General features: G+C 40.7%; 1 protein-coding gene across 2 annotated transcripts in view; it reads right to left on the bottom strand.

The window, feature by feature from the left end:
* Positions 1-12,142, bottom strand: part of STK38 (serine/threonine kinase 38) — a 51,485-nt gene that overhangs the window by 14,316 nt on the left and 25,027 nt on the right. For both annotated transcript variants that reach the window (XM_064361116.1, XM_012461567.3), the window contains exons 5-7: positions 10,215-10,298; positions 5,751-5,874; positions 2,960-3,114 (exon numbers count right to left, since the gene is read on the bottom strand). In XM_064361116.1, coding sequence (XP_064217186.1) covers positions 2,960-3,114; positions 5,751-5,874; positions 10,215-10,298 — 363 coding nt within the window. The remainder of the gene's footprint in view (positions 1-2,959; positions 3,115-5,750; positions 5,875-10,214; positions 10,299-12,142) is intronic.

Below are 12,142 nucleotides of genomic sequence, written 5' to 3'. Positions count from 1 at the left end.
CGGCCTATTTTACTACTTCTTTAACTCAAATACTCCTCTCTGTTTCTATATGGTTTTCAAAATTAACTTTTTTTTTTTTGGAGACACAGTCTTGCTGTGTCGCCCAGGCTGGAGTACAGTGGCACGATCATGGCTCACTGCAGCCTCGACCTCCCAGGCTCAAGTGATCCTCCCACCTCAGCTTCCTGAGTAGCTGGGACCTCAGGTGTGCGCCATCACACCCAATTAATTTTTTTTTATTTTTTGGAGATACAGGGTTTCCCTATGTTGCCCAGGCTGGTCTCAAACTCCTGGGGTCAAGCGATCCTCCCACCCTAGCCTCCTAAAGTTGAGATTATTGGCATGCCCCACCACACCCAGCCAAAATCACCACTTTGAAAGTCTACATAATATTCAATTAACTTGACACTTCATTGTTTACCCCACCATCCCCCTAATACTGGATGTACATTCCATTTTCAATTCTTAGCTCTCATATAACATGGATTATCAGTGCCCTCGGACAGAGTCTGTATTTCTAGCCCTAACCAGGCATGATTCAGATTGACCTTAATAAATGGTTATTAAATGAGGAGTAAATTTTTCAAAATTGTTCATATCGCTTTTCCTCCTCTTATTCCATTGGAATAAATTCCAGGAGTAAACTGTTTCAAAGACAAAGGGAATAAATATTATTGCATAGTCCTTGATAAATACTACTGTGACAGGATCCTTGGGGTGTCGCTTTGCTAGCCAGAAGCCTCTGTGGTCATTGGTGCCTCTATCTGAGTTTTGCTTAGGCCTGCTAGGCTCATTCTGCTCACTCAGCCTGGCAGGCTCATGCTACTTGCCCAGATCCCACGCCTGCCAAGGGTAAGACAGGCACGAGGGGTGTGTGAGTGACTGTGGGGTCCAGCCACTGCACACAACCAGGCACACAGGTGGCTGTGGCAGGGCAGGCAGCTCCAGGCGCCGGCACAGGTGCTGGCTCCATGCAAACCTGTGGCTGGATCAGATACACTGCAAGTGGCTTCTGCTGTGGGGGCACCTGTGTCTGGACAAGGGGAATACAGTGGCGCCTGGAAGCTTGGAGATGCCAAAAACTGCAGAACCCCAAAGGGAGTGTCACAGCCCTGGCTCAGGAAGCCCCTAGGTCTGGGCTCCCAGAAGGGCCACAGCTCTTCTCTCCTTCTTGCTGCCTGCAACATGGCGAGCAGGGGAGACATGTCTCAGCCCTGTTTGTGTTACAGCTCTTTCAGCCCCACCATTTGGCGGGTCCCAAGTTCCTGTCCCACATTCAGGAAGAATGAGGTGCGTGTACAACTAGAGGGTGAGCAAGGTGAAGAGGAGCTTTATTAGGTGACAGTACAGCTCTCAGGAGACCTGAAGTGGGTTGCTCCTTTCCACAGGCAGGTTGTCCTGACATGTGTGCAGCCCTCAGAGCAGAGGAGACCGAGTGGGTTCTCCCATATGCAGGCAGGTCATTCCATCAAGTCTGTAGCCCTCAGTGGAGAGGAGACTCAAAGTAGGTAGCTGCTTTCTCAAGCAGGTTGTCTGACATCTGCCAGACTCTGGCTAAGTCCAGGGTTTTTATTGGCTTCAGAAGGGAGAAAGTGTGTGCTGACTGGTCCATGGGCAGGCCCAGAAAAAGCAACACAAGTTCTCACTCTGGGCCACAGACTCCAACCTGAACTGACAGACAAGTTTTTAGTACAGATGGGGTTTCACCATATTGGCCAGTCTGGTCTCAAACTCCTGACCTTGTGATCTACCACCTTGGCCTCCCAAAGTGCTGGGATTATAGGCATTGAGCCACCCAGCTCGGCCTCTTTTTTTTTTTAATCAACCTCTTCCCATATTCCCTGCCTTGCTACACTCCCTAGGCGTCCACTATTCTACTCCACTTCTGTCCATTATAATGAATAAAAAAGCAAGTGGTGGCTCACACTTGTAATCTCAGGACTTTGGGAGGCTGAGGCAGGAGGATCACTTAAACCAGTGAGTTTGAGACCAGCCTGGGCAGAAAAATGAGACCTCATCTCTACTAAAAATTAAAAAAAAAAAAAATTAGCCAGGCACAATGGCATGCACCTATAGTTCCAACTACTCAGGAGGCTGAAGCAGGAGGATCAACAGTTAGGTTGCAGTGCGCTATAATTGTGTCACTGCATTCTAGCCTGGAAAAAAAACTTCAGGTTCTTCAACGACAGCAAGAAAGTTATCAAAAGACAGCAAAGAAGAAAAATACCCTAGAAAATAAGTGTACTTTTTTTCACCTTAAAAGAAAATTCAGTTCAGACAACAAATCTGCTACAGAAAACATTCTAGAATTTTAGAGGTGAAAGGGATTTTAGGGGTTTCCTAGATCAGTATGTTCACATTATGGGTAAGAACAGAGAGGTCAGGTAGCAGCACAGGGATTCTCTTCTAATTTCCTGTAAGTTTAGGAACTAAGCAAGTAAGCTTTTCTGCATGTCTAAAGATAAATATAAACAGGCCATTTAAGAGGCTGGGCAGGACTCTTCATTAAGCAGAGAGCACGATTTGGAACCTGGACTTTGTTACAGGTTCTTGTTATTATTGCCTCACTTCCTGCTTCTTGGCTGGGTTCCTCATAAACTGATGAGGCTGCCCAACAGAAGGGCTCTAGATAGATGATGTATTAGTAGTATAGTTAATTATATGCTAAGAGAAGATGACTATCTTTGGCTTTATTTCAAATTACCCTCTACATCAATTTTGCTCTTATTTTCAAGAATCCCCTTTATTTTTAAGAGAAATGTTCAACCAAATTATAGCATGATAAGCCGTTCAAAGAAAGGAAGTGACAGCAAACTTACCAGTTAAAAAAAAAAAGAAAGAAAACTATGACAAGGGAGGTCACAGCTCCCCCACTAGGATAATCACAGTGGTGCAGGTGTTAAAGCAGAGTCTGCTCAGATCAGTAAATGTGCATAATTCATGCCAACACCCCCCATACCTTGCTGTCCAAAAGAAGGTTGTCTGGTTTGATGTCTCTGTGGATGAATCCAAGTTGGTGAATAGAGTCTATGGCTAATACTGTTTCTGCTATATAAAACTGAGTCTCTTCTTCTGTCAGAGTGTCTTTTTTCATCAACAAGGTCATCATGTCCCCTGGAAACAAGATACAAAGCCACCACACACACACACACACACACACACACACACACACACAAACAACATATGAGTGAGTACCAATTTTCAGATACGTCTTCCCTATCTACCAACATAAGGCAGCTAAACAGACCTCTTCTGTGTGCCAGAGATAGACCCACATTGCCAACATGAGAGGAAATGGAATTTTCACACCTAAGCTAGCTAAGATTGACCACTAAGCTATGATTTCTATTATACTTTTGAGAGAAAAAGAAAATTTCTCCCACACTTTAAAAAACAACTATATTTGCTTAGGATAATTTTTTGGACTAGGGGTAAAAAGCTACTTTACTTTTCACTTTCCCTGAACAAGTATCTGCAAGCTTTTCTGCATCTAGAACTAAATGGCACTTCCATATAGACTATATTGTCATTGTTATAGAAAGGCTGAAATGCCAAATAAAAATGTAAACACTTGGGGAGGCTGAAAACAAGCTTTCCAACTTCACAGAACACAAGCAAATAAAAAGGAGGGACAAGGGTAGAAAAGCATTAGCCAACAAAAGCTAAAAATGAACTGAAAATGCTATACACTAGAATGTGCAATAACTGCCTCCTAGAAGAGCACAATGAACACCTCTCAAGGTGTTTTTTCTCTAGTGTGTTATTACAGTTATTTAAATGTATACCAGTACCCTTCATGTAACTTTTTTTTTTTTTTAAGATGGGGTTTCACCATGTTGGTCAGGCTGGTCTTGAACTCCTGACCTCAGGTGATCCGCCCGCCTTTGCCTCCAAAGTGCTTGGATTACAGGCGTGAGCCACCATGCCCGGCCCCCTTCATCTAACTTTTAAAACACACTATCAGTATTCTAGTAGTTAAAAGGTAACCTCCTTAGTTTCTGCAAAGTCAAAATTCAATCATTTCTGCCTAATACCAGCAACATAAAATGGCAGGAAAAGATTCAGATTCTAACTCAACAGTTAGAAAAGCAAAAAAATATGTATAAGAAGTTTAAGAGAAACAGGAAAGATTCAGTTTAGACTTCACATAAAGCCACTTATGTTAGAAAACAAGGAAAAGAGAAAGGAACCTCTGATTTTAACAGAGCATCATACTGCTTTTCAATTTCATTTCATTTAGAACATTATGTTTTGTATTACTGGAGAAAAGTAGCTATTTTTCCCTCAGGCAAAAATTAAACTATTTATGAAAGTGTTCTTTTTCAGTCCGAAGACAAAAAATACCATTCCCCAGCTGGGTGCGGTGGCTCACACTTATAATCCAAGCACTTTGGGAGGCGAGGTGGGTGGATCACCTGAGGTCGGGAGTTTGAGACCAGCCTGACCAACATGGAGAAACCCGGTCTCTACGAAAAATACAAAATTAGCCGGGCATGGTGGTGCATGCCTGTAATCCCAGCTACTCAGGAAGCTGAGGCAGGAGAATCCCTTGAAACTGAGAGGCAGAGGTTGCAGTAAGCCAAGATCACGCCATTGCACTCCAGCCTAGGCAATAAGAGTGAAATTCTGTCTCAAAAAAAAAAAAAAAACAATTCCCTGATCACTCCTGGTAGCCATTCAATCTGAAGGCTCACCAAACATGGAGGCAGTACACTTGGGCTGCTACCTCACTAAGGTAGCTATATGGCCTCAGTTCTGTGGCTCAGGAGAACAGCCAATGGCCTCACCTGTGCAAGTTTGCCCAGATGATCAGAGAACTCAGGCCAGATGCTCTATGGCTTTGCAGGCCAGCTCCATCAAGTGCAAAGGGCAGGGTCCAGGAGACATGAGAAGCTATGGAAGATGTGGCAGGTTAAGGCTTCAGGACACGTTAGGAGCTGGTAACCAAGTTGGCTCTTGCTCCTATTTAAGAACTAACACCTAAATGTTAAAAAGTTTCTCCTCATTCTACCAGACTCTTTTCTAACATTGATGAACTAAATGTGTTTATTTACTAAAAAGTACTGATAACCCTAAATCTAAGGGTTGTCACAAAATCAAAATATTATGCTACAATTTTAAGAACCAAAAGGGAAAAGTTCTCTTTTTTTCCCCACCAGAGTTTGCTCAGAGTTCATCTGCTCACTGGGAAACAGACTGTGTTTCTCAGAACAGATGGCATGTTCTGTTCTAGGTTTACTTTGGAGCTGTCTTAGGAGATGCTCATGCTGACTTACAAGTTACACAAAACTTAAAATTTCAAAAATGAGAAATTGATTCTGGCTACTAATATAGGTAATACAAAATTCACTCCTTATTAATATGTTATACAAAAAGAAAAAAAGTTGGAGCAAAGAATGTTATAGCTCCAATTTTGTCACTTGGGTTATTAATCATATATGATTCCCATTGACAGGAGAGCAGGCAGAGCCCCCTAGTTTACTGCTATATATTTTTAAAAGAAGAAAAAAAGAAAGAAATGTCCATCTGAAATTATGTGAATGAATGAAAAGGTTACTTTTATGGGACTAAGATTGTAGAAAGGCACTCCAGCACAAGACAGTTTACTGACTTCCTTTATAGACCTAAAAAAGGCTATAGAAAGCAACTTTGTGAGAACAATTAAAAGTAGAAAGGAGGGTTAGCTGTGATGTGAGAGAAAGAAACCACAGAACAAAAAGAAAAATGACCTTTCATCGTCAAGTAATTACCTCCAGGCAGGAACTCCATGATTAGGTAGAGGTTTAGCTTATCCTGAAAACTATAGAACATTTTCACAACCCACAAACTGTCTGCCTCCACTAGAATGTCACGCTCCGCACGAATGTGGCCAACCTGGAGGTATATGCATTTGATTAATGACAAAGCTTGCTCTGCTTTATTAGATAGTATATTTGCTTAAACAATTTAAATACTGTGCTTAAATACTGTTTTGAGTATTTAATCGTGATTATACAAAAGATCTAATTTCTGCTTAGGCAAACCTACTAACTAAAAATTGACAACATTTGACTTGAAAGTATTCAGTGATGAAAACTTGAGTGATGAAAGGCTTTAAAAAATGGCAAAATGAATGTCTTAAATGCAAATAGCAACTTTAACATTGCTATAAACTGAATCTGATTAGTTAAAATTACTACTCTTTTGTATATAGTTTTGTCTAATAATCTTTTATAATAAAAATAAATCCCCAAAGTGAGACACTCTAGCAAGTCTTTCCTCAGGTCTGCAATAGTATCTGCAATGACAGTGAGCTCACTGACAATTCTAGAATGCTACGATACCGTAGCATTTAGTTCACTGCTATGCACATAATATGTGCTTAATCAATCCTTACTGAATTGAAATATAAGAATACCTAAGTTATAGATTCAAATTAATGACATTTCCAGTTTATACTTTTACTGAAATATCTAGCTAAGGAGACCAAATTGTAGAAAGTCTGGGAGAAATGGAATTATTTTGTCAATAATGCTTTATTGTCAAATTTACCGTATTTACTTTAAATGCAGAACAGTAATCAAACACCACTGCATATTATCAAATCCCACTCCTCCCCACTTTTTTTTTCCTTTTTTTCTTTCTTTTGAGACCGAGTCTCGCTCTGTTGCCAGGCTGGAGTGTAGTGGTGTGATCTCGGCTCACTGCAACCTCCAATTCCCTGGTTCAAACAATTCTCCTGCCTCAGCCTCTTGAGTAGCTGGGACTACAGGCGCATGCCACCACAGTGAATTTTTGTATTTTTAGTAGAGATGGGGTTTCACCATGTTGGCCAGAATGGTCTCAATCTCTTGACCTTGTGATCCGCCCTCCTCGGCCTCCCGAAGTGCTGGGATTACAGGCATAAGCCACCGAGCCTGGCCCCCGACTTTTTTAAAAAGAGAGATGGGATCTTGCTGTCACCAAGGCTAGAGTACAGTGGCGTGATCACAGCTCACTAAAGCCTCAAACTCCTGGTCTAAAGTGATCCTCCGCCTTAACCTCCTGAGTAGCTGGAATTACAGGTGTGTGCCACCACACCTGGCCCCTCCCCTCTTTTTTAAGTGTCATGAGGTCTAAATTGGGTTGGTTCAGATCTAAATTTATTAAGACTCAATCCAATCCCTGAATAGTAGTTTTGGTCTTAACATATACTACACGTCTTGACTTTTTACAGTATGTTCTGAAGTAAAACATGTACCAAGGTTCATGAACTGGCACTTCTGTTGGCAAATTTAGCCCATGGCTGTTGTTTGGTTTAATACAATGTTTGATACAATGCTTGTTTGTTTTATTGACATGTCTTCAGAGAAATGAGGCACTCTTCCATTACTCTTCCATTTCAACACAGACCCCATCCTCTCTCCTAGTCTTACAGCTAACTTGCTTCAGTCTTCTATCCTAACTCTTGGGGGCCCAGAGGCATTTGAGTTTACGTATTTGAGTTTTCAGTGTCTACTAAAATTGTTCTTTGGGGAATTTTTTTAAAAGCTGCAACAGCCAGGCATGGTGGCTCATGCCTGTAATCCAAGCACTTTGGAGGCCAAGGCGGGCGGATCACTTGAGGTCGGGAGTTCAAGACCAGCCTGACCAACATGGTGAAACCCCATCTTTAAAAAAATTAATAAAATAAAAAATAAAAAAATAAAACAGTACAGAAAACCTACATCTTTACATCTGAACTTATGGTACTGGGTGGGAAGAAATGGACAATAAGGGTGAAAAGAAAGTGTGCTATGAAACACAATGAAGCCGAGTAAAGCATCTGCCTTTATTTGACCTTAATACAGAAGCAAATCTTTTGGGAAACAGTAATGTTGCCGGCTGCCCCACAGCCATCGCTAGGCGTCCCAGTCACTGTAAGACATTAATATAGTAGAAGGCAGCCTTCATCTGCCTGTTTCCCTTTGCTTCCATTAAGATCCCCACCTACTGCAGGGAGCCAGAGAAAAGGGGAGGCACTACAATTACCACTTGTCACTCACCTTGGAGGACAGAATGGTGACCACAACATTTCCTGTTTGTCAAGGGGAAAGCTACCGTGAGCACACCTTGCCGTTTTCTCCTGAGGCTAAAACAGTAGCTAGAAACTGCTAGTTTGAAAGTGGAGTTGGGTGAATACAGATTAAGAGAGGGAAGAACCAGAGGTGCAATTCATACAAAAAGGTTATCTTTCCCCTATTCCATAAATACTTAATAAAGTGGGGGTAATAGTTGCTATCCTGTGCCTTAAGAAAGCAGAAATAAAAGCCAGTATTTTGTCCCATCAATAACTGTATACTAGCATCACAACTGAAGATTTTCCTTTTGCACTGGAAGAGAAACATCAGAAACTAGCTAGATGCCATGTCTTACCCTTTTAATTTTCCCAGGTAGCAAAAATTTCCACGATGTGGAGCAGAAAAATAACCTGAATTCTCAGTGGGTAGCTTGTAATTCCTACTCAGATTATTTAGTAAAAGCAAACAAAAAAACAATTTTACCTCTGTATCTCTACTTTGTCAGCCCTACCCCAAAATGGTGATAGATTTGCACTGGTCTACTTTCATGTTTTACTTAGCACACCCAATGCATGCTTCTTTAAGATGGCTGAGCCAGGTAGAGTCTGTGGCCAGAGACTGTAACTGGCTCATAATGAGATCAAACCTGGGGAGTTGAGTCCATCAGCTAAAGTGAGCTAAACAATTTAAGTTAATGTACCATTTAAGGCAAAAGTTAATGCATCATTTAAAATGTTAATTCTAATAGACAGTTCCTTTACTTTCATTGAGAAAAGTTTTAGAAACGGAAGAAGCACAATATTTGAGAAAAGCCTTTTTAACATATTATGTTTGGATCATCCTCTGTTAGAAACCATGCTGGGCACCTGGTATACATAAAATTACTAACTCTGAACATCATATGTACTTTGTTTTGCAATTTTACTCTGATGGCCAATTACTTGATAAAAAGAGGTCTTAAGCCTTGGTTGAAACTGCAGGAAATATATCTTGCAAAAATAACTTACTCATGAGATGCAAACATACTGACTAATGCAGAAGCTTTATATTTTCCATCTCAAGATTAACTGAAACTCAGTGCCTACACACCCATACCACACACTAATTTGTAGATAATATGTAAATACAGCTACTGTGAATTTTGAAAAGGGTTGGTGTTAGCATAGTGTCTTAAGATTTACTGCCCTGGTATTTGATACTCTCAACTGAAATTCCCAGGAGTCTAAAGCTTCTCATACACATGAAAATTTTAGAGAAAATAAAAATTCCAAATTTTGGGGTGGTATTTAAATGACGACAGGGAAGACCAGTGATTATATCTCCTCTCAATAGGTAGAAAGGATTGGTTATGGGGCCAATCTCCATTCTCCCTCCTTGGCTCTAAATTGGGAGTTCTCCTTGTCACAAGGTCTCCACGTTCCTGTAACATCAAATCTTTTACAGGACATTTGCAGTCAGCACCCACTGCAATCTGTTCTTAAGCAACCAGCTACATTAAACTAGATGTACAGAAAGTCTATTCTTGCTTTTTAAAATACACTTTCCAATACCTAAAACCTTATTTATTTTGCATAAGGTATTTATGTACTTTATAGATCTATTTGCAAACCAGGTTTTGGTTTTAGAAAGTGTCCTTAATCATTAAAGGATAATTTGCATTGTTCTGCCATTTGCATTATATTTTTCAAATTCATTCAGAAATTGGAAGGCTAGTCTTTCTCAGGTACTGATGAGCTACCTAGAAGACTCAACTTTGGTTTAGGTAAACAGAATGAAGCATATAAAGACACATTTTAGATTGTAAAATCCAAATTCTAATTCCTAGTCCTTAGTTATGAGGTATATATACAATTTCTACTTCTCAGCACTTAGTAAGAAACACACTACCTCATCACATATGACCTCAATTAAAAAAGGCTCTCACATTAAGGACATTTTGTGATCAATTGGAAGACACAAGTAACAGCTGCTTTTCAAATAGATTTTCAATTTTTAAAAGATTACACATAACCTGTAGGCATTATTTCTGATTTTAAATACGAACTACTACTTCATAGGGGGAAAAAGATAATATTACATATATAGTTATACTATATGCTAAAGAAAACTGCAATAAAAATATACATTTCAATTAAACAAAAAGTTTTAGGAGACAAAAATTAGTAAGTTAAACGCACTGCTACAACTGTGCTTTACCTGCTCTTTTTCAAGCATATCTGCTTTACGGAGTATTTTCATTGCATACACATGCCCCGTATCTTTCTTCTGAACAAGCCGTACCTAAAATATTATAAAAGAAATGCCAAGTCAAAAACTCACACTGCCAAGCTAATGCTTTCAGGACACAATAGTTAACTGAAAAAGTATTGCAATTTTAACGTAAGCAACTAGTAATAACAAAGCAGAAGAACATGCTTTTCAGTGTTCCAAAATGAATACATTACACAGAGTGAAGTCAGTGGTGGAAACATTCTCAGATACCTCTACATCTGAACAGCTTTGGTTCCTTAGTTGAACAAACCAGTCTAATTTAAAACCTTCAATTTCAAATTTAAAGACTCCTTAAACCCCGACATATGTCATCCAGTCAGCTCAGAAAATCTAAGTAAATGATTACAATGATGTGTAATTAAAACAAAAGTGGCTACACATGATGGTGTATACCTGGAGTCCCAGCTATTTGGGAGATTGAGGTAGGAGGATCACTTGAGCTCAGTTCTGAGCTATGGCGCATTATGCTGATCAGGTGTGTGAACCAAGTTCAGCATAATATGGTGACCTCCCAGGAGCAGGGCAAGGGACAACAACAACCCATCAGATTGCCTAAGGAAGGGTAAAGAGGCCCAGTTCAGAAATGGAGCAGGTCAAAACTCCCATACTGATCAGTAGGGGGACTGCACCTGTAAACAGCCACTGCACTTCAGCCTGGGAAACATTGCAAAACCCTGTCACTTAATAATAATAATAACAATAATAATAATAAAGTAAAACCTCATGCATAGGAAAAATGTCTGGAAAGGAAAACAAAAAATTCAGGCCAGGCACAGTGGCTCACACCTATAATCCCAGCACTTTGGGAGGCCAAGGCGAGCAGATCACCTGAGGTTAGGAGTTTGAGACCAGCCTGGCCAACCTGGTGAAACCCTATCTCTACTAAAAATACAAAAATTAGCTGGGCATGGTGCTACATGCCTGTAATCCCAGCTACTCAGGAGGCTGAGGCAGGAGAATCACTTGAACCCAGGAGGCGGAGGTTGCAGTGAGCCAAGATCACGCCATTGCACACCAGCCTGGGCAACAGAGAAAGACGCTATGACTCAAAAAAAGAAAAAAAATTCAAAATGTATATTTTGGGAAATTGTTTCATGCAGTTTTCCTTCCTCTTTTATGGTTTCCATAGTTTTTAAAGAAAACAGATAATTTTAGAAAGAAAAGAAAATGGTCTACACAGCAAAAAAAAATTTTTTTTGAGATGAAGTCTCACTCTTGTCCCCGAGGTTGGAGTGCAATGGCATAATCTTGGCTCATTGCAACCTCCACCTCCTGGGTTCAAGCAATTCTCCTGCCTCAGCCTCCTGAGTAACTGGGATTACAGATGCCTGCCACTATACCTGGCTAATTTTTGTATTTTTAGAAGAGATGGAGTTTCACCATGTTGGCCAGGCTGGTCTCAAAATCCTGACCTCAGGTGATACGCTCGCCTCGGCCTCCCAAAGTGCTAGGATTACAGGAGTAAGCCATTGCACCCGGCAGAAAAATTTCATTGCAAGCTCCTTCATGTCCTCCCATCCTCTCCCAAAATAAGTATATTTTCCTTTCCCTGAACCTTTCTTCATGTTTTTCCTAATTGAGTACCACAACCCTTCCTTGCCAAACAGAAAGCTCTTTCAGAGTTGGTAGTATGCTTTTCCCTCTTTCAGGAAGCCAATCGGAATTCTGAGGGATCAGCCTATCACCTGTGCCTTTGAATATTACTCACATTTCCCCGGGGTACCAGGTTTTAATAATATACTACTCTTGGCCAAGTAAGGTCGCTCACACCTGTAATCCCAGCACTTTGGGAGGCTGGGGCGGGCAGATCACAAGGTCAGGAGTTTGAGACCAGCCTGGGCAACATGGTGAAA

Source organism: Aotus nancymaae, unplaced genomic scaffold (assembly GCF_030222135.1).
Source record: "Aotus nancymaae isolate 86718 unplaced genomic scaffold, 86718_ANA_hifiasm-v0.15.2.pri h1tg000040l, whole genome shotgun sequence".
Taxonomy (NCBI): domain Eukaryota; kingdom Metazoa; phylum Chordata; class Mammalia; order Primates; family Aotidae; genus Aotus; species Aotus nancymaae.
Note: the sequence above shows the minus strand (reverse complement) of the source record. Positions and strands in the feature narration are given on the sequence as shown.